The 25,807-nt window shown below is 44.9% G+C and overlaps 1 protein-coding gene across 3 annotated transcripts; it reads right to left on the minus strand.

The window, feature by feature from the left end:
• Positions 1 to 968: 968 nt before the first annotated feature.
• LOC121541646 (calnexin) lies at positions 969 to 24,854 on the minus strand. Of its 3 annotated transcripts, none has more exons than XM_041850839.2 (14): positions 24,766 to 24,854; positions 15,339 to 15,566; positions 13,762 to 13,835; positions 11,485 to 11,543; positions 10,297 to 10,520; positions 9,433 to 9,625; positions 9,055 to 9,244; positions 8,261 to 8,374; positions 7,319 to 7,475; positions 5,616 to 5,831; positions 2,152 to 2,271; positions 1,829 to 1,949; positions 1,417 to 1,547; positions 969 to 1,183 (listed from the first exon to the last, which is right to left on the minus strand). In XM_041850839.2, exons 2-14 carry the CDS (start codon positions 15,561 to 15,563, stop codon positions 1,124 to 1,126), a joined length of 1,884 nt encoding a protein of 627 aa, XP_041706773.2. In that variant the 5' UTR covers positions 15,564 to 15,566; positions 24,766 to 24,854; the 3' UTR covers positions 969 to 1,123. The 3 variants fall into 3 exon arrangements, with proteins under 3 accessions (XP_041706773.2, XP_041706754.2, XP_041706763.2); XM_041850820.2 differs by having other exon boundaries at positions 1,417 to 1,550; XM_041850829.2 differs by lacking the exon at positions 24,766 to 24,854 and adding an exon at positions 19,532 to 19,642 and having other exon boundaries at positions 1,417 to 1,550.
• Between the last annotated feature and the right edge of the window lie 953 nt (positions 24,855 to 25,807).

A 25,807-nucleotide genomic window follows, 5' to 3' on the forward strand; every position in this document is an offset into this window, starting at 1 on the left:
AATGCCAGCTTTTCTTTTCTCCTCTCCCTCACACATATAGGTTAATGTACACTCACACTAGATCCCTACATTATAGGTCAAGACCAGAGAAAAAAACAAAAACATTAATGGAATCAAAAGACTTTAGAAAAAAATTAAAAAGCCATGTACATAGTATTAAAAAAAGAAACGTCACAGTACATTCACAGAAAGAAAAAAAACATTAGGCAAACCTTGCTATAGGGCTGTGTAAGGCAGCACACATTCTAATCTATTGAAGCCCGCTTACTAAGCTCGCTTTCTCTGCTTCAAAAACGTTGCACACCCCACAGTTCTGCAGGGAACTGAGCATGTGCAATGGATCCCCCTTACTCCCAGCTTCACTGTATTAGGAACATCTTGAGCGAGGTCTTCTACAACCAAAACACACTTTAAAAAACATGGTGGAAGCCACATGGAATGAAATGTCGAAGAGACCTGTGCATCATGGGAAACTTAGTCTCTTGAAACCTCCCAAAACCACAACTGCAGTGTTAAAAGCAGACAATAAGACATCCAAATTCCATGTTTTTTGTTTTGTTTGTCGAGACCCTCAACAGAAATGTTCATGCTAAGTCTATCTACCCCTCTGACACATACAAAACGCATGGGACTGTTAAACTGGACCAAGCAAGAAGACATCGAGAGGGAGAATGGCTAAAACCTACGAGCTGTAGTGTTGCCCAGAACCATTGCTTGATAAATACTGTCTAGATCTGCAGGATAGATGGATGGATGGATGGATGGGGGGAGCAAAGGGTGTTGGAGGTGGGGGTTCAGGGGAGGAGGGGTCCCTAGGTTAGTGTCTGCTGCACTGTTTTACGGAATGGTATAGGAAATCGTTTGATTCTTTCTTCGCTGTTTGAAAAGCCCCTTCCTACACTAACAACTCATCAGTCTTCATCTTCACCATACTAGAATCCACACTTCCATACTGGAGGCAGTCATGATTGTTTTCTGTTGATCCTGACGAGAGAGATCACTTCATCGTCCTGGGAGGGGGGATGTGTGGAGAAGACAGCCGGGGGCGGGGGGGAATAAGGGGAGCCGGGGGGGGTCAGGCCTGTTGGTTTAAATCAGAAGATCCAGGGTTGTGGCAGCCACATCAGTCCTTTCTCCCTTTCGTATTTCTGGGGGACCTCCTGAGGACGTCATCTTCTTGTTTCTGGAGAGAGCGGGAAAGAGTGGGAGCTTTGGGTCACACAAGCCACAATTGTCTCTATTCTGAACGATTAAATGAACACAATCAACCCATCAAAATGATTTCTAAAGCCCTTTTTACATCAGCAGTTGTCAACAGTGCTTTTACAGCGCTCTTTCTACACAAACGGTAAGCTCTGATTTCTAGTCACGACAAAACACATCATGTTAACCAAGTCATGCCTTACTGTCCCGTACCTGATCAGCTGCCTCATCATCTTCCTCTTCCCCCTCCTCATTTACTGCTGCCTCTTCTTCCTCCTCCTCCTCCTCTTCATCTTCTTTCTCTGCAGGGCTGTCCTCTGCATCACTCTTCTTCTCCGCTGCTGCTGCTATGGAAACCAACCAACACAGAGTTAGCTTTTACTGAGACCTTGCATTGTGAAATACCCCCATGTGACGCAAGGCAGCAAGCAAACATGGTCAAATACATGTAAATGACACACTGTCTAGACATACATTTGTGAAGCTACATCAGTAGAGAAAGAGAGGGAGAAAGGGAGAGAGAGACCGAGTGAGAGAGACAGAGAGAGTGAGACAGAGGGACAGAGGGGGAGAGAGAGAGAGAAAGAAAGAGATGGACAGAGAGACAGAGCCAATGAGTCTTAACCTGGCTGGCTCTTCTCCTCCTTGACTTGGTCCTCCTCAGCCTTCTCCTCTTCCTCCTCCTTCACGTCTGGCTGGGGCTCGTCTGTCTTCTTGTAGTCGGCTGCAGCTGGAGCCGCCGCCTTCTGTTGCGGAGAGAGAGAAAAGATACAGATCAAAACATTGTCATCCATTAAGGATTTTACTCCCACCGACACATTTACTGAAAGTCTTGGAAACTAAAGTCCAGACTTGACCGAACTGTCGACAAATAACCATGCAGAGGTAAATGTGTGTGGGAGTATTTTCATAATAAATGAGACAATAAATGGTCTGTGGGGCTCTCACCTTTCCGGTGCAGAAGAAGACGATGAGGAGGACGAAGGGCACGGCCACAGTCAGCACGTAGACTACCCACAACCAGGGACGCTCGTCTGCTGCGGTCATCATCTGGTTCACCAGCCCGGGCTAGAGGAGAGGGGAGAAGACAGTCACGGAATGGTCAAGATCTGGGAACCATCGACCACAACTAACCAACATCAACTACATTACAAGCAGGGTATTGATTACATATGCACTATTGGGGGTGCCGTTGAAAATAGTTATTAGTAGCAAGTTTGCCACAACATCGCTGGTATAACCAAGTGTTGTATATGGGTCATTAAGAAATAGTCGGAACAGGTCTATAGAAAGTCGACCATAAAGAAAACTTAACTCCTGTATCTTTCATATGGACCCTAAATGTGTATCGTGTTATGAAAGAAAAAACAGTTGTTGAGGGTTTCTTTCCACATCTCACAGCTTCCTGAAAGTCTTTATAAGGGCTGGGGATTTCCTGTTTCACAGTGCATCTCAAATGTCCCCACAGAGTACTCTGTAACACAACATACTTGTGCACTTCATAAAACAAAAGACCCTCTTGCTTTTGTTCAATCTCAGTCAAAACAACCCCTTAGTTAAATTATTAATTAGTCCTAACCTAAGTCTTGCATACTATGGGAGACAGTTTCGTAACAATGACAGTTCATGGGAGGGTGTGCATCCAAACCCATCCATACTACAATAGCAGACCTGAGACGAGCTGCTCCATAAGACCAGTGGCAGCCAACTGGCCCGGCATGGCTACCAGTGTAAAACTAAATGATCCATAGAGCAAACAATGAGGCTGTGAAAGCAGTGGAATGCTCATTGGGCTCCGCGGTTCACTGTGAGGGGCATGTAGCTAGTACGGCCGTGTGTGTGCTGCTCTGACAGAAAGAGAGAATGTGTGCAAGTGTAAGAACAGCAAGAAAGAGAGAGGGAGTGTGTGCACAAGGAAGAGAGAGAGAGAAACTAAACAGCAACAGAGCAAGAGCACACAAAAATGAGAGAATGAGGGAAAGAAAGAGGGGAAACAAACATGAGAGCTGAGAGAGAGAACGATAGAAAGAGCTGAGAGAGAGCTGAGAGAGAGCGAGAGAAAGAGCTGAGCGAGAGAAAGAGCTGAGAGAAAGAGAGAGAGCTGAGAGAAAGAGCTGAGAGAGAGAACGAGCTGAGCGAGAGAAAGAGCTGAGCGAAAGAGAGAGAGAGAGCTGAGAGAGAAAGAGCTGAGAGAAAGAGAGAGAGAGAGAAAGAGAGAGAAAGAGCGAGAAAGAGCTGAGAGACAGAAAGAGCTGAGAGAGAAAGAGCGAGAAAGAGAGAGCGAGAAAGAGCGAGAGGCCAAGATGTGTAGAGAGAGAGGGCCAGTAAGCCAAACATGCCAGGCATCCCAGGAATTCACCTTTAGGAATAAAGGAAGCATTGGTCCATTGGCTGCAGGAATTTGGACGAGAGGCAGCCAAACTAAGAGCTAATCCTTGGGTACGAGCCACCACCATCCCCCCTGGACTCACCACAACTCTACTGGGTACGAGCCACCACCATCCCCCCTGGACTCACCACAACTCTACTGGGTACGAGCCACCACCATCCCCCCTGGACTCACCACAACTCTACTGCAACGAGTGTATGATGCCTCAACTGCAACGGAGCGAGACCAGCACCTAAAGGCGACCTCATCGGAAGGTGTGTGTGTGTCTGTGTGAGAAGCAGGGCCACTGCTTCTTAATAGTCCACAGCTCCAGCTTTAAGTTAGGTTCTATGAAACAGTGTACTCTAGCGGTGCAAGTATGCACCAGCCACTTCAGGCTACACTCTTCCTCTGGGTAACAGTCATGCTAGGCTAGCTCAAGAAAGGGACTGGGTAACAGAGTCATGTAGGCTAGCTCAAGAAAGGGACTGGGTAACAGAGTCATGTAGGCTAGCTCAAGAAAGGGACTGGGTAACAGAGTCATGTAGGCTAGCTCAAGAAAGGGACTGGGTAACAGAGTCATGTAGGCTAGCTCAAGAAAGGGACTGGGTAACAGAGTCATGTAGGCTAGCTCAAGAAAGGGACTGGGTAACAGAGTCATGTAGGCTAGCTCAAGAAAGGGACTGGGTAACAGAGTCATGTAGGCTAGCTCAAGAAAGGGACTGGGTAACAGAGTCATGTAGGCTAGCTCAAGAAAAGGACTGGGTAACAGAGTCATGTAGGCTAGCTCAAGAAAAGGACTGGGTAACAAAGTCATGTAGGCTAGCTCAAGAAAAGGACTGGGTAACAGAGTCATGTAGGCTAGCTCAAGAAAAGGACTGGGTAACAGAGTCATGTAGGCTAGCTCAAGAAAAGGACTGGGTAACAGAGTCATGTAGGCTAGCTCAAGAAAAGGACTGGGTAACAGAGTCATGTAGGCTAGCTCAGGAAGCTTTTAAACTAAATCCAACTCATTATACAGAGGAGTAGCTGGAGCATGGTGACAGTGACTGTTCCACTGTTACTGCTCAGCTTGGTCTCTCTCTCCCTAGAGCACCATGTGCATGTCTGTTTCCACTTAGGGGCGGGGCAGGCTAGGGTTTTCCACATCACACGGAACAGATAGCCAGGCTAACCAGCAGCGTTCCTCTGAAGGGCATGGGGAGAGTCTGCTCTGGTGTCCCCATAAGAACACAGGCAGAGAAGTCACCACTAACCTCCTAACGTTTACAGAGGATTGGGGCTAGGGTGATCCGTCTCAGCATAGGAGTGCTGATCTAGGATCAGTTTAGCCTTTTAGATCATAATGAATAAGATTACATGGACGGGGGGTAATACTAGATCAGCGCTCCTACTCTGAGACAGTTCATACAGACGGCCCCTGATCCTAGGTCTGTGGTTGGACAACATGTTACCTCTAGTTTAGTCTGGATTTACTTTCTTGCTAACCCCAGAGGCTAGAGACTAGCATCATGTAAAAACAGCAATGCTACAAATATCTCCGAAACCTCTCCAAGGAGCTATGCAGAAGTCTATGCTACAAGGATAGGTCCCTTAGTTCTACTTGCTGCAAAACAAAATGTCCATTGGGAAAATTAAGATCTTGCTGAGGAGGATTCACATCCTAATGAGAAGTTGAAAGTGCTATGGTTAGGATAGAAGAGTGGTTAGGAGAGAAGAGAAACCTCATGGTCCTGCTTGAAATGTCAGGTGATGACACTGCATATCTTTCATTATATATTTTCTGTGAAGATTTGTGAGAAGTTTTATCAACGAGGCATGAGGACTCACCAGTCCTAACTACTATGCGACCTCTCAACCTACCTCTACATGGGTCCTTCGTACACCATCTTCATGCTTTGCTTGCAACAACAGTTACGTTTCACGAGAGATCCAAATTAAGTATGCTTCATGATCCACACGGAGCATTCAAGTGTAGGTGTGTAAGTATATGAGTGTCTGTGTGGGCCTGTCTGTGTGTGTACGCGTGTGCCGTTGTACCCACCTCAGCGGCTCCCTCAGCAGCTTTCTTCATGCCCCAGCCGTCATTGGCCCAGCGCTCGGCCGTGTGCCGCTCGTTGGAGATGAAGAAGTTATCAAAGAAGATGTCGCTGGACATGGACCACAGCTCCAGGCCCACGGCGATGAAGGGGGTCATCCTGAAGGGATGGAGGTCCTCGAAGAAGTCCGGGTTGGCGATCTTCCTGGGCTTCCACACACCCTGGGGGACGAGAGGTGCAGACAGGACAGTGAGTGGGAGGTACATTGAGAGTAGTACTCTGAGAGTTACATTTATATACAATTATTTTAGGGTTATGGGAGCCATTTGTAAGTACAAGTACGTACATTGGGATTTGTCTGCAACGAGAGCTCAGTAGTAAAAAAGGGTAGAAGGACATTTTTTAACACACAAGAACAGAAAATACAAAGTTACTATGCAAGAGAAGAATACGTGCAAGTACAAATAGTAAGCTCTCATCAATACATACAAATAGTAAGCTCTCATCAATACATACACTACATGACCAAAAGTATGTGGACACCTTCTCTTTGAACATCTCATTCCCAAATCATGGGCATTAATATGGAGTTGGTCCCCCCCTTTGCTGCTATAACAGCCTCCACTCTTCTGGGAAGGCTTTCCACTAGATGTTGAAACATTGCTACGGGGACTTGCTTCCATTCAGCCACAAGAGCATTAGTGAGGTCGGGCACTGATGTTGGGTGATTAGGTCTGGCTCGCAGTCGGACTTCCAATTCATCCCAAAGGTGTTCGATGGGGTTGAGGTCAGGGCTCTGTGCCGGCCAGTCAAGTTCTTCCACACCAATCTTGACAAACCATTTCTGTATGGAACTCGCTTTGTGCACAGGGGCATTGTCATGCTGAAACAGGAAATGTTGCCACAAAGTTGGAAGCACAGAATTGCCTATTTGTATGCAGATTTGTCCGTCGGACTGCCAGATGGTGAAGTGTGATTGATCACTCCAGAGATCGCGTTTCCACTGCGCCAGAGTTCAATGGCGGCGAGCTTTACACCACTCCATCCAACACTTGGCATTATGCATGGTGATCTCAGGCTTGTGTGCGGCTGCTCGGCCATGGAAAACCATTTCATGAAGCTCCCGACGAACAGTTATTCTGCTGACGTTGCTTCCAGTGGCAGTTTGGAACTCGGTAGTGAGTGTTGCAACCGAGGACAGACGATTTTTACGCTCTACGCGCTTCAGCACTCAGCGGTCCCGTTCTGTGAGCTTGTGTGGTCTACCACTTCGCAGCTGAGCCATTGGTACTCCTACATGTTTCCACTTCATAGCAGCACTTACAGTTGACCGGGGCAGCTCTAGCAGGGCAGAAATTTGACAAACTGACTTGTTGAAAAGCTGTTATCCTATGACGGTGCCACGTTAAAAGTCACTGAGCTCTTCATTAAGGCCATTCTACTGCCAATGTCTGTCTATGGAGATTTCATGGCTGTGTGCTCGATTTTATTCACCTGTCAGCAACGGGTGTGGCTGAAATAACAGAATCCACTAATTTGAAGGGGTTTCCACATACTTTTGTAGATATAGTGTACAAATAGAAGGCAAATTCTGAAAGAGCAAGTGCAACTTGTGTGTATGTTATTTAGGCAACACACTTCACTGGGGTAAAACTGGTTCCTAAAGAGGCTGATGCTTTGGTGTAGGCTGGGAGATGTGAAGGGTTACCTGGTAGTTGGGATTGTCGATCATGGGGGCCTTCCACTTGCCCTTGTAGTTGGGGTTGTCAATCATGGGCCGTTGCCAGGCGCCACAGCCGGGGGCGGTCTCACAGAGGGCGTTAGGGACCTGAGGGGCCTCCCACTCCCCATCCATATCCTCATCCCTGGAGAAAAATAAAAGAGAAAGTTACGAAAACATCACAGAGCACATTGTAAGACAAACGCAGTCATACAGGGCACAAAATGATATACGGTTGCAAGTTACTGTGTGTGTGAGAAAGCAAAAGAACAAAAGAGAAAGAAAAATAAGCTCCCAGTGAGACAAAGACAAGACAGATTGCATTTAGAGGCCCTCTAAAAGGGGTCATTAGCCAGTATCTCCACATTGGTATCCTCCCTCTTTCCCTCTATCCACTGTGTCCCGTTCCTCTAGCTCTTCTCTACCGGCTCTAATTTAATTTCCGCCACAGAAGTGAGACATCAAAGACAGTGAAAAAAGGAGCTCTTCAAAGCCCAAAAACCAGGCCTGGCTGTCCTGAGGCAAAGCTCCTCTCACCAGGAAGCCAACTCTCTTCACAGAGAAGAGGAGCTGCTGCCGCAAACGCTAGCAATTAGCTTCCAACACACAAGTGGGCTGACCCAGATGAGGATACACCATGAGTGGAGAGAGAAGACAGAGGGGATGTAGCAGAGTGGTAGATGAAGGGGAGAGAGAAGACAGAGGGGAGGTAGCAGAGAGGTAGATGAAGGGGAGAGAGAAGACAGAGGGGAGGTAGCAGAGTGGTAGATGAAGGGGAGAGAGAAGACAGAGGGGAGGTAGCAGAGTGGTAGATGAAGGGGAGAGAGAAGAGTGGCAGAAGAGGGTGTAGAGAGGAGAGGGACAGCAGTTTGAGAGAGTAGCATGGAAGCGGGGGTGAGCTGAAAGAGAGTGTAAAGGTATGGTAGTTACCAGTCCTCAGGCTTGACTGCGTCGGGGTCACTGGTGTACTCTGGCTGATCGTCCAGCCAACCGTCTGGCTTCACTGCATCTTCATCTGGGATCTGTTTTGGTGCATCCTCATCCCTATGGGACAGGGGAGGGAGTTAGAGGGTACACACAAACACAGAACCCCACACTAACACAGAACCCCGCACTAACACAGAACCCCGCACTAAACACAGAACCCCGCACTAACACAGAACCCCGCACTAACACAGAACCCCGCACTAACACAGAACCCCGCACTAACACCCGCACTAAACACAGAACCCCGCACTAAACACAGAACCCTGCACTAAACACAGAACCCCACACTAAACACAGAACCCCACACTAACACAGAACCCCACACTAACACAGAACCCCGCACTAACACCCGCACTAACACCCGCACTAACACAGAACCCCGCACTAAACACAGAACCCCGCACTAAACACAGAACCCCGCACTAAACACAGAACCCCGCACTAAACACAGAACCCCACACTAAACACAGAACCCCACACTAAACACAGAACCCCACACTAAACACAGAACCCCACACTAAACACAGATACACACACCTGGCACAAACATAAAACTGTCCACAGGAGAGACACACACACACACTATCCCATGTCAAAACAACCCCAACTACATTTGAAATATGTATGCACACGCTGTGTAACTTAAAACATGTAAGCTAACCTGTTGAAATAGCCTCTCTCTCACACACCCACACAAACACTCATGTGCCCACCCAAACACACCCACAGGCCCTTACCAGTCCTCAGGTTTGACAGCATCAGGGTCCTGGATCTTGGGCCTCTCGTCCCAGTCCTCTGGCTTGTGGTCATCGGGGTCCTCGATCTCGGCGGCAGGGTTGATGGGTGGGGTCACATCTGTCAGCAGGTTACCACTGTTCACAACCGTCTGGTCTACAAGCACCTCAAAGCTGTTGTCTGGGTTCAACACTAGGGGGCAGGAGAGAGATGGTTAGAGGAATAAGTAGAAACGTAACAAGAAGAGCTAACACACTTCCCTAATCTAACTGGCATATGATCATGTGTTCTACGTTCTATGTGATCGTTATGTGACATTGCACCAGTTACAACAGCAGGGATACATAACTGGTGCCTGAGAACATGTTGAAATGTCATACCCAGTGTGTAAAGGTGGGTCTTCTTGTCGGTGTAGTAGGTGCGCAGGTCTGCGTCGGGTTTCTTGGCGTGCTTCTCCTCATACTCGCCAGTCTTTGGGTTCCTGTGGCGGAAGATGAAGTGCAGCTTGTAGTCCTCGCCACACTTGTCTGGTCCGAACATGATGGTGTAGGGAGTCTTGTCAACAAACTCATCCTGGTGGGAAGGACAAATATACATTTACTGTGGCTCTGTACTAGAACATTATGGAATGTGTAACTGGCTACTGGATTTCCAGGGCATCTACATGGGTACATTTGATACATAAACAGAGCACTTTTGAGAGGTTATGCCATTTTGTCGATTTATTTTGTGTTTTCCGAGAGCGTCTTAGATTACATGGTGCAGGCACAGATAGAACAATGAGCCAGATATTTCACCGGATGTATAAATGTGAAGCATCCGCTTGCCGTTTCCACTCACTACCAAATATGGGGGTGAGAGGAAGCCCAGTGGCCGGCAGTGGGAGAAGATGGAGTTTGGCCGATATTCAGCAAATTTTCTCATCAACAAAACATTTGATCTCAATACAGTTTCCTGTTTCCAAAACTAGAATGTATCGAACATTATTTTTTTATATTGGTTTTTCGAAAGAGTCCAAGGGTGAAGGGTTATTGCACAGGCACTTCACAAAGTAGGTGTTCCCTAACGAAAATATGCAAATACATGCTAGAACACGCCAATAAGATCTCGCTAGCTCGTGCTTGGCTTTGTCCCCCTCCTTGCTTGTTCTACCCACTATGACTAACTTGTTCCCATTGGAAACGACAGGCTGTGGTCTAGCTAGGGTTAGTTATAAAAATATTTGGTGCAGGTGTGTGCCTTACCAGGTTGAGGTGTGGGGTCTGGGAGAGCAGTTTGACGTAGGCACCACCACAGTCGATCCCCTGCTGGAAGTTGACCTCATACTGGACGATGAGGGGTTTGGTGTCAAAGATGAAGGGCCTGAGGAGCTGGGCTGAGATGGCGTGGTGCTTAGCACGGGACTTGAGGACCAGGCCCTTGTCTCCGGGCAGCTTGCTGTCCTTCATGTCCTCCACCTCCCATTTACCTGCAAGACGGAGTTAAAATACGTGAGTGTACTCACTTGATAACTGCCTGAATGGAGCCAAACCTAGGTTGTATTCATTAGGCTCCAAACACTAATTTTAGTTTTCCGTTTGCAAAATGATTTGCTATGTTGTGCCCTACTTAATACAATGTGTCAGAGACGGGCCTAAAATGAACACCCACCAAATGCAGGTATATTTTAGCATTGCCGTGTAAGAATATCTAATTCACCAGCCATGTTGGCGGGTGGTCACACTTGGGGCTCTACAGTGCGAGCATTTTGTATAAAAATAGTCATAAGTTAAGTACAGGCACGTGGGAGTTGTGATTTATAGCTAAATAAATGCTGCAGTAGCTGTTTTCAAAGTATTTCCGCTGTTTTGTTTCATATCTGGTAATGCACAAAGAAATGAGAATCCTAACGTTATAGCTATACCACCTGGCTGGGGGGCTGTTCGCACTGTGAGTGAAGTGCTAAAAGCTTTTAGAAGCAATCCACGCAGGCATAAAACTTGGTCTAACTACTAAAGTAAGAATTTATCCTTGTGTTTCTTGGATATTTAACATTGTTTTGTTCACAAATTAGGTTGTTTTCAATGTTTGAGTTTGCTTCCACTGCTAGTGAAGAGGAGACATCGGTCTCTACTAGTCAGATTCTCACAGGCACACCTGATGACTCCAGTGGGCCCGTTACCACAGTAACCTTAAAGGGGCAGCTGAAAATGTCTCTCTTGTCTGATATTTTGGTTAAAAGACTCAGTTCACAACATATTAAATATATCACATTCCAGCTTACTAGTAATACATTCCTTGATTTAGAAACATTACAAAGCATGCTCAATCACAAAAAAACAGCAGTTTTGAGTTTTTTGGTGTAATTAATTAATTAATGTGGCTGCCAGCGGCAACTAGACTAAAAAGTTAGTTTAAGACCCTGGTCAGAGAGGACCTGTCTTAGTGCCTACCATCATACTTGGCGATATCCTCATCAATATCCTCCTTCTTGGCCTTTGACAGGACCCAGCTGAAACAAACAGGAGAAGCAAATTGACTTCAGTCAAGTAAACATGGTAGCACCAGGACACCATAGGGACAGACCCCGGGGGAATATTTATTTATCCTTAGGTTCGTATTTATCCTTAGAGAAAGTCAAATTGCAGCTGGTCCTATAGTGAGCACTCACACAGCACAGTATGGCACATGAAGAGAATAGACAAAATGCAGTTTATAACATTTACATTTTAGTCATTTAGCAGACGCTCTTATCCAGAGCGACTTACAGTTAGTGCATACATTATTTTATCGAACCCACAACCCTGGCGTTGCAAACGCCATGCTCTACCAACTGAGCTACATCCCCTGCCGGCCAAATCCCTCCCCTACCCTGGACGACGCTGGGCCAATTGTGCGCCGCCCCATGGGTCTCCCGGTCGCGGCCGGCTACGACAGAGCCTGGATTCGAACCAGGATCTCTAGTGGCACAGCTAGCACTGCGATGCATACACCCATGTTGTTTCAGGGCAGCATACAGTGGGGGGAAAAAAGTATTTAGTCAGCCACCAATTGTGCAAGTTCTCCCACTTAAAAAGATGAGAGAGGCCTGTAATTTCCATCATAGGTACACGTCAACTATGACAGACAAATTGAGGAAAAAAAATCCAGAAAATCACATTGTAGGATTTTTAATGAATTTATTTGCAAATTATGGTGGAAAATAAGTACTTGGTCACCTACAAACAAGCAAGATTTCTGGCTCTCACAGACCTGTAACTTCTTCTTTAAGAGGCTCCTCTGTCCTCCACTCGTTACCTGTATTAATGGCACCTGTTTGAACTTGTTATCAGTATAAAAGACACCTGTCCACAACCTCAAACAGTCACACTCCAAACTCCACTATGGCCAAGACCAAAGAGCTGTCAAAGGACACCAGAAACAAAATTGTAGACCTGCACCAGGCTGGGAAGACTGAATCTGCAATAGGTAAGCAGCTTGGTTTGAAGAAATCAACTGTGGGAGCAATTATTAGGAAATGGAAGACATACAAGACCACTGATAATCTCCCTCGATCTGGGGCTCCACGCAAGATCTCACCCCGTGGGGTCAAAATGATCACAAGAACGGTGAGCAAAAATCCCAGAACAACACAGGGGGACCTAGTGAATGACCTGCAGAGAGCTGGGACTAAAGTAACAAAGCCTACCATCAGTAACACACTACGCCGCCAGGGACTCAAATCCTGCAGTGCCAGACGTGTCCCCCTGCTTAAGCCAGTACATGTCCAGGCCCGTCTGAAGTTTGCTAGAGTGCATTTGGATGATCCAGAAGAGGATTGGGAGAATGTCATATGGTCAGATGAAACCAAAATAGAACTTTTTTGGTAAAAACTCAACTCATCGTGTTTGGAGGACAAAGAATGCTGAGTTGCATCCAAAGAACACCATACCTACTGTGAAGCATGGGGGGTGGAAACATCATGCTTTGTGGCTGTTTTTCTGCAAAGGTACCAGGACGACTGATCCGTGTAAAGGAAAGAATGAATGGGGCCATGTATCGTGAGATTTTGAGTGAAAACCTCCTTCCATCAGCAAGGGCATTGAAGATGAAACGTGGCTGGGTCTTTCAGCATGACAATGATCCCAAACACACCGCCCGGGCAACGAAGGAGTGGCTTCGTAAGAAGCATTTCAAGGTCCTGGAGTGGCCTAGCCAGTCTCCAGATCTCAACCCCTATAGAAAATCTTTGGAGGGAGTTGAAAGTCCGTGTTGCCCAGCAACAGCCCCAAAACATCACTGCTCTAGAGGAGATCTGCATGGAGGAATGGGCCAAAATACCAGCAACAGTGTGTGAAAACCTTGTGAAGACTTACAGAAAACGTTTGACCTGTGTCATTGCCAACAAAGGGTATATAACAAAGTATTGAGAAACTTTTGTTATTGACCAAATACTTATTTTCCACCATAATTTGCAAATAAATTCATTAAAAATCCTACAATGTGATTTTCTGGATTTTTTTTCTCATTTTGTCTGTCATAGTTGACGTGTACCTATGATGAGAATTACAGGCCTCTCATCTTTTTAAGTGGGAGAACTTGCACAATTGGTGGCTGACTAAATACTTTTTCCCCCACTGTATATGAATATATTTTCCTTGATGTACATGTAATTTTCATTACAAATGACTATATAATAATAATAATACCTGCGTTTAACAGCACTGTTTCTAATTTTAACGAGTGCTCACCTGTCTAGGGTCCCCCTGTCAAAGGACTCGGCGAAGAAGTGTTCCCCCATGGGCTCGGGAGCTTTGTAGATCACCTAGAGAGGAGAGCAGAGAGGGGTCAGTGGGTCACCTCTTCCACTGCTTGGCTCCAGTTAGCAGGTGTTTTGTGTGCCAATCCGTTACGCGCGTGTGTGTCCTATGCAAGAGCAATGGGAGGACATAGGTCGGTCAGATAGCAAACTTTCAAGTCACATTGCTAGTCAATGTATCACCTCAGAGTTTCTTTTAAATACCTCCACTGAAGTTAGGCTAGTCAGAGATATTCACCGCTGGAAACATCTCATCACTCTGGCGTTAGCCATATCCTTTATGTAGAAACAGGGCCTAAAATGAACACCCGCCACCTGCCAAATGCGAGTAGATTTTGGCATTGGCGGGTAAGATGTCCATTTCACCAGCCACATTGGCTGGGCTCCACAGTGCGAGCATTTCACTCGCATGTGTGAATAAAAATAATCAAGTATGATCACATTTATAGTCAAATTCTGCAGAAGCTGTTTTCAAAGTATTTCTGCTATTTTGTTAGCTGGTAAATGAATAGCACAAAGTCAAATAACTATGAATCCTATATAGCCTATTCCACCTTGCACTGCAACACAGCCTGGCTGGGGGCTGTGCGCACGTGAAGAGCTGAGTGAAAGATTCATTGTTATAAGCTCTGTGCACAGGCAAAAGTTGGTCTAATTTACTTGAAACGAAAGTCTACTGAAATGAGACTGTCTTTGTGTTTCTTGGCTATTTACATAGTTTTGTTCACAAGCTAGGTTGTTTTTCTATGTTTGAGCTTCAACTGCTAGGGAAGAGAAGACAACGCTTCTAGTAGTCAGACTCAATCTCACAGGCACAAACATGACTGGAGTCACGCTACCACGGTAACCACCCACCCTTAAAGGGGCAGGTGAACATTTTGTCTCATCTGTGATATTTTGGTTAAAAGACTCACGTCACAAAAAATAATAATAGTAATTTTAGCAGGGGGGAAATGATTTTGTCTGGTAAAAAATCTGATTGGCTGGTAGATTTTAAAACCTTCCTGCCACAGTGGCTGGAGGACCAAAAAGTGTATTTTATGTCCTGTGTAGAAATATGACATAATTCATGGTAGACACTAACTAGTGGAGAAAACAAGGCCACTAAGCAGTCATAGCACAGGCTTTTTCTCACTATCATTTGTGGTGGTGTGAATCACATTAATTCCTTGAAATGAGCTGAAAACTCCCACTCGCTCTACAGACCATTCACAATGGACATTTTTACTAGTGAAAATGGGTCGGTTGGTTTGTATCTATGTACAATTGAGGCACTCCCTTTGAGGCGATGCAGAGTATATCCATGCAGTAAACTAAATGATTATCCATTTCTCCTTGAGAGGAACCGTGAGCAGCCATGTAGGCCTAACCTCTTCTCCTTGACTGTCACAATCTGGGTATGCTGGAGGGAAAGAGAGGAGCCACGCTTTCTAACCACTACTGGCATTTTAACCACTAAAACCCTAACTGTATACACACTGATCTAGGTCAATAGGATTGGATACTTACTTTAGGGGCTGGAGGTGGTCCCGTTGGTGTGTCTGCCTCCTCTGGCTCCACCTCCCCGTCCAGAAGCTCCTCCCCAAGGCCCAGGTCCTCCAGCTCGTCCTCCACGTCTCCCGCCATCTCCATGATAGGCTCCTCCTCCTCCTGGTGGGCGGCCACTGTGGTCATTAGCAGCGTGGAGCACAGGCCCAAGGCCAGCAGCAGAACACACCTCACATTCAGCTCCATTGTCTAGGGGAGAGGAGAGATCAATTCATAAACTAGGAAAAAATGTGTGCACGTTTGCTTCAGCTGTCCAAAAGTGCTTTAATAATAAGAAGTATGGCAGATAACAGTAGTGTCTCGCTGACGCGAGCCTACCAATTGCTTTGGCTAATTAACAGATCCCCACTTCCAGTCTGCGTCTATATTCAGATTCCTAATGTTTCCCCTAGGATTTTTTTCAGAAGTGGCGGCAAGGGTAGCGGGGGTGCATTGATACTAGCGTTAGCGCAATGCCATGCTAGCGGTTCCCCTAGACCCCTCAAACTCAACTCTGGACCTCCAAGTCAGTTCCACTGCATTTTTTCATTGTTCACCTCATCGGGGACTGATTTAGACCTGGGACACCAGGTGGGTGCAATTAATCATCAAGTAGAACAGAAAACCAGCAGGCTCCAGACCTTGTAGGGTAAGAGTTGAATACCCCTGCCACACACTATCCACTTCAAAGCCTGTCTTGGAAGAAATATACATTATTTTGACATACTGATAATGCATATGGGGGAAACACTGATTCCTACTGAATTCCTTCTTTAGCCATTTCAGCTGTTGCATACAGATTCCTAGCCACCTTACCCCGAGGGCTAGGGAGGAGCAGCGGAGCTACAGTATTATTACTTAGTTACACCCATCCATTCCTTTCACATCAAAATGTCTAAACGTTGAGGCTGATTTCAAATGGTGGAAGCTATGGGTAGGGCATGAAAGATGGAGGAAGGGATGTGATGGAAAAAGGAAAATGACAGCTGAGAAAATGCAGCCATTTAATAAAGAGTAAATTAGTGGTTAAACGAGATAAGAAAAGGAAGGAAACGGGAGGGAGAATATGTGCGAGAGAGAGAGACTGGGCTAGATGAGACACCAGAAATATGTGGGCGAGTGACAATGCAAGTTAGCATATCGTTGAGCTGGAAAAAAGGGATACTTCCAGAGCAGGTGGCCAAATTACAGCTTTTTATCCTATTAGAACATAAAAGCCTACCAGAATTGGTGGTCCATGCAGGAATCAAACCCACAACCCTGGTCTTATAAGCACTAGAATTGAAAGTTCCTGGAACCAGAATGGCCATTAATAATACTCCCTCCTAAATTTCAAAAAGTGTTGTCCTTTCCATGCCTACAGAATGCACACACCCTCTGACCGTTTCCAGGCATACGGTCGCCATGCCGTTACCCAGAGCCACCCATTTCCATAGCGACGAGAGGGGTGCCTGAGGGATATGCAGCCTCAGCCTTTCCCCTAATGAGATTAGGCCCAATGAGATTACACTAGCACACCATGTAACACACACATGAAGTTTATACACTACAAATATTTACCTTTCATATTATTCACAGGCAATTTACTCAACACAATACAAACAATTTAGGAAAGACTGTTCAGACAGACATATGTTCCTTTGACACAGCCCCAAATCAATCCATAGCCTGCCCTACACATATTTACCTTCCATATTATTCACAGGCAATTTACTCAACACAATACAAACAATTTAGGACAGAATGTACACACAGATATATGTTCCTCCGACACAGTCCCAAATCAACCCTTAGCCTGCCCTACCACCTATCCACTGGAGTGGACTGCACAAGTGTTTAAGCAATATGGCAAATATTCTGCCTAACTATCAGTGTTTCTACAATGTTTCTTAAGGCTAGCACACGTCGCACCGAATGTGGATTGTGTTTTAGGGACCACCCGCTGTAGACTGCCAACGTCTTTCACACAATTCTACATGTAGAATCGGTGCGCACTCGTTTGCAAATTGCGTTCAGAGGTGCTAAGTACTCTATTGCTGTGTCTGAGCCCTTATACCTATCCAATCCTCTCAGTTCTTCACTAGCGCCTAGGGGGAAAGGATTGATTTGGGATTGGGTTTTGTCTTCTCTAAATCAGATAAAGCCAATGAGATTGCAATTTGTGCCCTTATAAATCCACCCTACTCTCACCCCTCGGCATGTTCTGATACCATTAGCCAAATAAGTGGGGCTGGGCACGGAGAGAGGGAGTATGTGAGTGCTATTAGGTCCACCTTACCATCTGCAATACAGTCAACTGATATCTATGTTTTATGACTATAATATAATCTAAAATCAAGTCATAATGCAGAGGGGCCTCACCAAAGTCTAACAACACACTAACCAAAGTTACCAACCGTCTTTTTGTTGTGAGATTACCACCATCTACACACTAGCATGCAATCGCACACTGTACATACCATGTACATAGCTTAACCCCATGTGGTATTAGCATCCGTAGCCACACCGGCTAGCACTTACCATGGCATAGCAGAGTAATGGTGGTAACTAGTCCAGACAGTCTAAGCAAAGTGGTTATTAGGTCAAGATTACCATAATGCACTACTGTCCATACATGGTATTAAGATTAATACTCCAGTACTGCCGTTCTCATCACAATTACAATTTAGTATCTGTATTGAGCTTGTTCTGCAGGTCATAGGGGCATCCTAAAGGCTCGCACACATTGCACCGAATGTGGATCTAGCGTTCATAAGACGATCGTTCAGTGCACCCTTTTTTCAGGACCACCCGCTGTAGACTTGACTGCCAACATTTTTCACCCAATTATACATGTAAAATCAGTGGGCACCCAGTTTGCAAATTACGTTCAGAGGTGCTAAGTACTCTTGGCTAGCAAACGGCTATTGGTGTGTCTGAGCCCTAAGGGACCGTGGTCACTGGAGTAGCTGGACAGAAAGCATTTAAGGTGGGCGTGAGAGAGATACACACCCATCCCACCAGCCAACTCCCATCTGTCCAGACTGGTAACCAGGGCGCTATCCTCCAAGGGACATGTCACCTCTAGAACCATATCCCTTAAGGAGAGTCCTGAGAGGATAAATCGGGGGAGCTGCAAACACAACCTGTGTGTGTGAACAGCCTGTGAAACAGCTATGCATTAATATCTAGGCTACATTTAGAGCACATTGACAATACACGAGACTAACTTCACATGGTGACCACATAAGACTGCAATGGTTTGAGGTGACGTCAAAATGAGGGGTGTTGTACAAAAAGTCAGATATTGGATCATTTCTAACCAATCAGAGTATCATGGCGAATTTTCAAAACACTGCTTTACCCACATGTGTTCTGGCTGTGGCCCAACCCATCAGTTTCTGGGACCAATCAGAATGATTAGAATGTGTTTGTGTTCTAAAAATCGTCGTGAGGTACTCAAATCCTGACTCATTGCGGAGAAGAAACCGTTGGCGGGCGTAGGGTTGGGCGATATTTGGGGAGACCTCTTCTACGATATGCTGCTCCCAATATCGCCATACCCGATATTATCATTTTGCGCCGTTAATTACTAAATGTTTCCAGACAGTGCCATTTTTGTGCTTATTTACAATATTATAGTCGCATTCTCATTAAATGATCTTCATGTGGTGAAAAAAGAAGGCTTAGTTAATTCATTTTCAACATGTTGATAGAGCCTATCTGATAACTGCAGTTATTTGTAAATTTCAAATAGAGTATAGACTTACATTTACATTACATTTTAGTCATTTAGCAGACGCTCTTATCCAGAGCGACTTACAGTTAGTGAGTGCATACATTTTCATACTTGCACATCATATATCGTCTTGCACTTCACGATATATCGTCAATGTCAAATATAACGATATTCGATTTAATCAGATATTTCGGCCCTAGTGTGGAGCAAGGAGTTTGGGTAGCCAGGAAACTGCCACGCAGTGCGGTTGTCACTAGTTACCATAGCCACAAAGTTTAAAATTGCCTATATCGTAAAAACACATGAAAACAAAACAAAAATTGTAGAAATAGGCAGGTTTAGGCATAATTATGAATTTGTGGCTGTGGTAACTAGTGATGACCACGCAGTGCCTGAGGAGAAATGAATCTAAAACTTTCCCTTCACAGCTTTTCATACATAGAAGACGCACTGTTACCACTTCGCTTTCGCTTGCCAAGAGGGACACCTTCAGGCCCGGTGATAGTCCTGGCGGTGTCTAGGCGACAGCTGGTGTGTTCTCCAATAGAGGACTCTGCCATGCGTCTGTGACTAGAGTGTTTCCCCTGCAACAAGTCAAGCTGCCAACAGAGAGGGGATAACCAGAGGGAAGCTCACCACCAAAGCACTATGCATGTAACTTCTTGATGACCAAGTGAGGGGTTAAGATAAAGGACTTTTGGGGGTTGGTGAGGCAAAGGGGTCATAGTTGACTCGCTAGGCCCACAGTTAGGCCTGGAAGATATGGCCTAAAAATCATAGGCTTGTGAAGTTATACCTAGGCTAAATATAAGCCTTCCACAACCATAAGACCCAATAATAATGTAATTATTTTATCAAAATAGTTTAACCTGCTTTTTTTGGCATTAAAAACTGATCTGGCTTGCAAGTCTATGAAAATACCCCTTTTTGTTACAAATTTAACTAGAACCATGCATAATGCACATTCACTAATAATCACTAACTTCTCATAGCAGGCATTAGGCTATAGAAAATTAACACAGGTCTAATCAACAATCTCGAAAAGCCCACGTGATAGTGATTAGCCAGCTAATCTTTATATTTCCAGTTTAGCCAACTTGGATCTATTTGCTAGCTAACAAGGTTGAACAGTTGCATTGTTATGAACACACCCTTCTGTCTGTTTCAAACTGTTTGAAAAGCATGTTAGCCTGGCCACTTTGTTTAGATGTTGAAATGAAGTGGCCTAGACTTATATACAGAAAAGTATGTGGACACCCCTTCAAATTTGTGGATTTTTCTATTTTAGCCACACCTGTTGCTGACAGGTGAATAAAATCGAGCACACAGCCATGCAATCTCCATAGACAAACATTGGCAGTAGAATGGCCTTACTGAAGAGCTCAGTGACTTTCAACATGGCACCGTCATAGGATGCCACCTTTCCAACAAGTCAGTTTGTCAAATTTCTGCCCTGCTAGAGCTGCCCCGGTCAACTGTAAGTGCTGTTATTGTGAAGTGGAAAGGTCTAGGAGCAACAACGGCTCAGCCGCGAAGTGGTAGGCCACACAAGCTCACAGAACCACGTAAAAATGGTCTGTCCTCGATTGCAACACTCACTACCGAGTTCCAAACTGCCTCTGGAAGCAACGTCAGCACATGAACTGTTCGTCGGGAGCTTCAAGAAATGGGTTTCCATGGCCAAGCAGCAACATACAAGCCTAAGATCACCATGCACAATGCCAAGCGTCGGCTGGAGTGGTGTAAACCTCACCAACATTGGACTCTGGAGCAGTGGAAATGTGTTCTCTGGAGTGATGAATCACGCTTCACCATCTGGCAGGCGGACAAATCTGGGTTTGGCGGATGCCAGGATAACGCTACTATAGTGCCAACTGTAAAGTTTGGTGGAGGAGGAATAATGGTCTGGAGCTGTTTTTCATGGTTCGGCCTAGGCCCCTTAGTTCCAGTGAAGGGAAATCTTAACACTACAGCATACAAATAGGCAATTCTATGCTTCCAACATTTTGGGGAAGGCCCTTTCCTGTTTCAGCATGACAATGCCCCCGTGCACAAAGCGAGGTCCATAGAGAAATGGTTTGTCAAGATAGGTATGGAAGAACTTGACTGGCCTGCACAGAGCCCTGGTCTCAATCCCATTGAACACCTTTGGGATGAATTGGAACGGCCACTGTGAGCCAGGCCTAATCACCCAACATCAGTGCCCGCTTGTGGCTGAATGGAAGCAAGTCCTCACAGCAATGTTCCAACATCTAGTGGAAAGCCTTCCCAGAAGAGTGGAGGCTGTTATAGCAGCAAAGGGGGGGACTAACTCCATATTAATGTCCATGATTTTGGAATGAGATGTTTGACGAGCATGTGTCCACATACTTTTGGTCATGCAGTGTACCTTATTTCTCAGAATGAGAACGAGTTGCCAATTCCTTATATGACTGTGTTTTATACTAATTGCACATTTATAAAACACAGACTAGACAGGTAGTATAACAGTCTTTGGCTAAAATGCTGCTAGCGGTACGTGGTACCCTAATGCCGCGAGCTACAAACTGAGAATAGATTTTCCAGAATCAATGTCCATTGATACTCTTGTTTTAGTAGTGTCTGCTCTGAGCACAATTTGAGTAGTTGAGACACAAAAAGGGTATCGTCAGAAAAGTTAACTTCTCTATTACAGTAGAATAATGTCTCAATGTGTTTGTGTCCATATGACCGATTCTGTTGGACCAAACCTCTAATAGCAGAGAGAAGATGTGATTTCTCAACTTTGTTGGCATGAGAGGTAGGGGGAGGGGCTTGGTGTGTGGGTAAACCATAAAGCCTGCCTTCCCGACTTCGGGACAACGACTCACATTGTTAGGGCGGAGACGTGCATCTCATCTTCATTATATACAGATCTCTGGTGTAAATGGGAAGGCGCACACAGCAGCGAAAGAGACGAGGCCAAAAATACAACATGAGAACAAGCAGACAAACACTCAAAAATAACAAAACCTTGATTCTTGTGATACAGGCATTTGGAATATCACGCAAAAACATTAATTTGAATTAATTTGATATATTACCAGCCCTACCCACAGTCTCTCTGTTTTGGGGGACACAGGAGCTTGAAGGGTGCCTGCTGCCTGGCGGGCTAGGGCAGATGCGTTTTGTGGGCCAGGGGTGGGTGGGCCGGAAGGATAAACGTGAGAGTAGTGCCAAATGTAACTTTCTCATCACAGGCTGAAAACATCATGGGGGCAAACAAAACACCACACACAGGAGGGGAGACAGGGGAGCCCCTGGCTGTGCTGCCAAGTGGAGCCCCTTCCCCCATTCACATCATGCCTCAGCGGTCACATGTCCTAGTGAGGGACAGAGCAAATACAAGGAGGGGGAGGGGACTGTAGACTAATCAATCAGCGCTCAAGCAACACAGCAAAGAGTATTATCTGCCTGCCAGTCTTCTGAATTCATTCCATCCAGGTCACTCTGTATTTGGGGAAAACAGTGCCGTCTTCTAATGCTGAGGTCATATGGTTTACTCAGTGTATACCGTCGAAGTAGGAGACATCTTGCGCAAGATGTCAAACAGTGCTTTCACAGTGTGTCCCCTCATGGATAAGAAACATGCAGCATCCGATACTGGAAAGCCTACTCTGTGCTATGAAGCCCAGTCTAGGTCATACAGTAGGGATCTGAGTAGGGGTGTGTCATGGGTTTAAGCAGATAGGATAAGGACCCCCATGTGCCTTGTCGTGCCTTGACCATCTCAAAAAGAGAATGGAAGATGTAAGACCACCAAATAAAAGCTAATATTATATTTTGAAGCATGTGTATCAGTCTATTGTACCATTCAATGTTAGTTACTAGATTAGGTCAACAAGAGAGTGGATTTTAACTGCAATTACCTTGTTAATGTCTAATCTTAAAATCTAACAGCTCTTTGTGTGCCCATAAATACTACCCACCAGAGAACTGAGAAGTTATTATTTAACCAGGGTAAAGAATGAATGTACAACTTCCTACGCACATTCAGCGAAATTCATAATTTACATTCATCCCTAGAAGATGAATTACATTTCTCACGGTAGCTAGCTAGAAATGTGTCAACCATTCAATAAGACACACACCAATTCTAGCTTTGGGACACAACATCGGGGTCTGTATTGGTTGGACTTCCTGAGTTTTGCATCGTTCTGTGAGTGGCAACGGAAAAAAACGCTACCACAATATACCCGGCTTCACCCCCCAAAAAAGTTTCCTGTCAATAAAGGCATATGGATAATCTCTAGGAACTCGATTTACCAGATATGTGTAGTGTCCCTCGCTATCAGAGAAGCGTCTGAATCCAATTTTTGTCCGAACTGTACCATATTCCTGCAGTTAGACAGCGGGCTGCCATTTGAACCACGCACAGCAGGAATATGGTGTGGTTCGGACAAAAGTTGAATTCAGACATTTATTTGATAGCGAGGGAAACATTTCACTTTACGTCTGTTAAGTAGAGTTCATAGAGATTATACTTACGCCTTTGTTGGCAGGGAAATGTTTTTTGGGGGGGTGAAGCTGGCTATGTTGCGGTAGGGATATTTTCGTCGCCAGCCACAAGAACAACGCACAACTCAGGAAGTCAAACCAATACGAAGACTCCTGACCAATTCCCTTATTCGGGTAAGCAAAATGTAAAAAAAACACATTTCCAAGAGGGCGCTGTATGACCTCTATCTAGCTGTTGCATTTTCCGGTTTCTTTCAGTGGCGGAACAGGGTTTGTAAAACTGGTCAGACTTCTACGTGCTTCTCCAGTAACACCCGTTCCCATGGTAGAACAGGGGTAACAAGGTTTTCCTATAAAACATGTAGCAATTCCTACAAGCAGGCTTCATGTAGCGCCTACGGAAAATTCTTTCAGATATAAGAAATGTATCTGTAGCTAGCTACTCATCTTGATAACCCCCTTTTGAAGTGAGTATGCTAATGTCACCCACTATATCCAAAACAGGAAAAGCGATTACAATGACCAAACGAAAAGAAACATAGTTACATAATTAGGGCAGAATGCTTATCACGAGTCCATTCGTTCACTTGTGAACTAGATTTAAATAGCAATGGCAAATTAATCACAATAGATTTGTTTCGCACAATGGCACACATTGCTGCATCACCACATTTCTTACCGATTTCTTTCTAATGTTAGTCAACTATAATATACCTACGTAATGTTTGATACAAAAACGTTCCGATATTTTCACAGCAAGGCAATATGTCAATGTCCTTGCTTTAACTCGAGGCTGGTATTGCTTGCTATCCACGTTCGATGCCTCAACGTCCCATCCCATGTAGCCTATTTAGCTAACGTTACCTAAATGACAAACACTTCCAACATGTCTCACACTGCGAAACCGTCGGCAAAATGGACACACGAGCTAAGTGTGCAACTGACAGTGTTATATGACAATATACGGAACAATTACGTTAATTTGTTATCTTAATTGCAAACCAAGTTAGCTAGCCTTGCTAGCTGGCCGTCAGCTAGCCAGTCCATGCTAAGACCACGCATGGGTTCTTGATCTTATTCAGTAAGATAAATGTATTGCAATTAAACGATACTGGCCTGTATGCATGCAGCTGAACATGCTATGTCAATTTAAACTGAAATTATAGTTTAACGATGTATGTTTGTAAAAAGTGACATTTGTTCGTCATTACTTACCTCCTGATTCCGATGTGACCACTTTGAACTACAGCCGGATCACGTGTGACTTTGGGGCATGCACACTGGATTAGTAGCGCCACCTTCCCCACTTGCTGATTGGTTGCTGACTTTAACATTTTGATATTTTCCGGCAATTATAGTTATTTGATTGCTTGTGCAACACGTCCATCACAATGAATGGTCTCCGCCCCCAAACTCAACCTCGTGGACGGCGATGATTTGCCCAGCTGTAAGAGGAAATGCCTGCTGATTGGTTATAGTAAGACAAGGCTCAAATATAAATTTGTAGCAGTGACAATGATTTATGATTTTTGAAGTTTATCATCAATTAATGATTTATGTACTTTGTGAAGTTAGCTACAGCTGGAGCAAAGTAAAAGGAGAGGTTCGAGTAAAATAGTAAAACACTTTGCAAATTAACTGATCAACTAAAGCACCGATTTGATCATTCTGAATGTGAGGTTTATTGAATATGGTGTAGGCTGATCCAATAATGTACAATATAAATTAAATCCCTGTTGATGGATGCATTCATTTGGATGCAGTAATTTTTTTCTGATCATAAACAACAACAAATGAATATTGCATGCCCCCATCCAAATTTGGGGGTGTTTGAACCCCATAATAATGGACTGGATTTATGTAGTGCTTTTACATGTGCTCAAAGCGCTTTATATTGTATGGATGATCACGTTTGAAAATTAATGCTGTATTCTATACATCCTGTTTTTCTGAAGTGTCCTGACTGTATGCTGCTAAATGAAAATATCAAATAGCCTACCCTACAATATTATCACAAAAGATTATGGCCTAGATTCATTCAATCCGACCCACGAAAAGACCGGATATAGCGCAATGGACATTTAAAGGTAATTTTCCGATTGAGCCGACATAGTTTATGCAGCGTTTAGCGTGAATGCGGACATTGCCTTTCAAAGTTACATAGCATAAAAGGGGCACTCGAATTGAATCTAGGCCAATGTCATAACTACACATAGGCCTACTCTCTTGCATCCTACGGAGCACCAAAGCCTATGGT

The sequence above is a fragment of the Coregonus clupeaformis genome, chromosome 3 (assembly GCF_020615455.1).
Source record: "Coregonus clupeaformis isolate EN_2021a chromosome 3, ASM2061545v1, whole genome shotgun sequence".
Classification (NCBI taxonomy): Eukaryota; Metazoa; Chordata; class Actinopteri; order Salmoniformes; family Salmonidae; genus Coregonus; species Coregonus clupeaformis.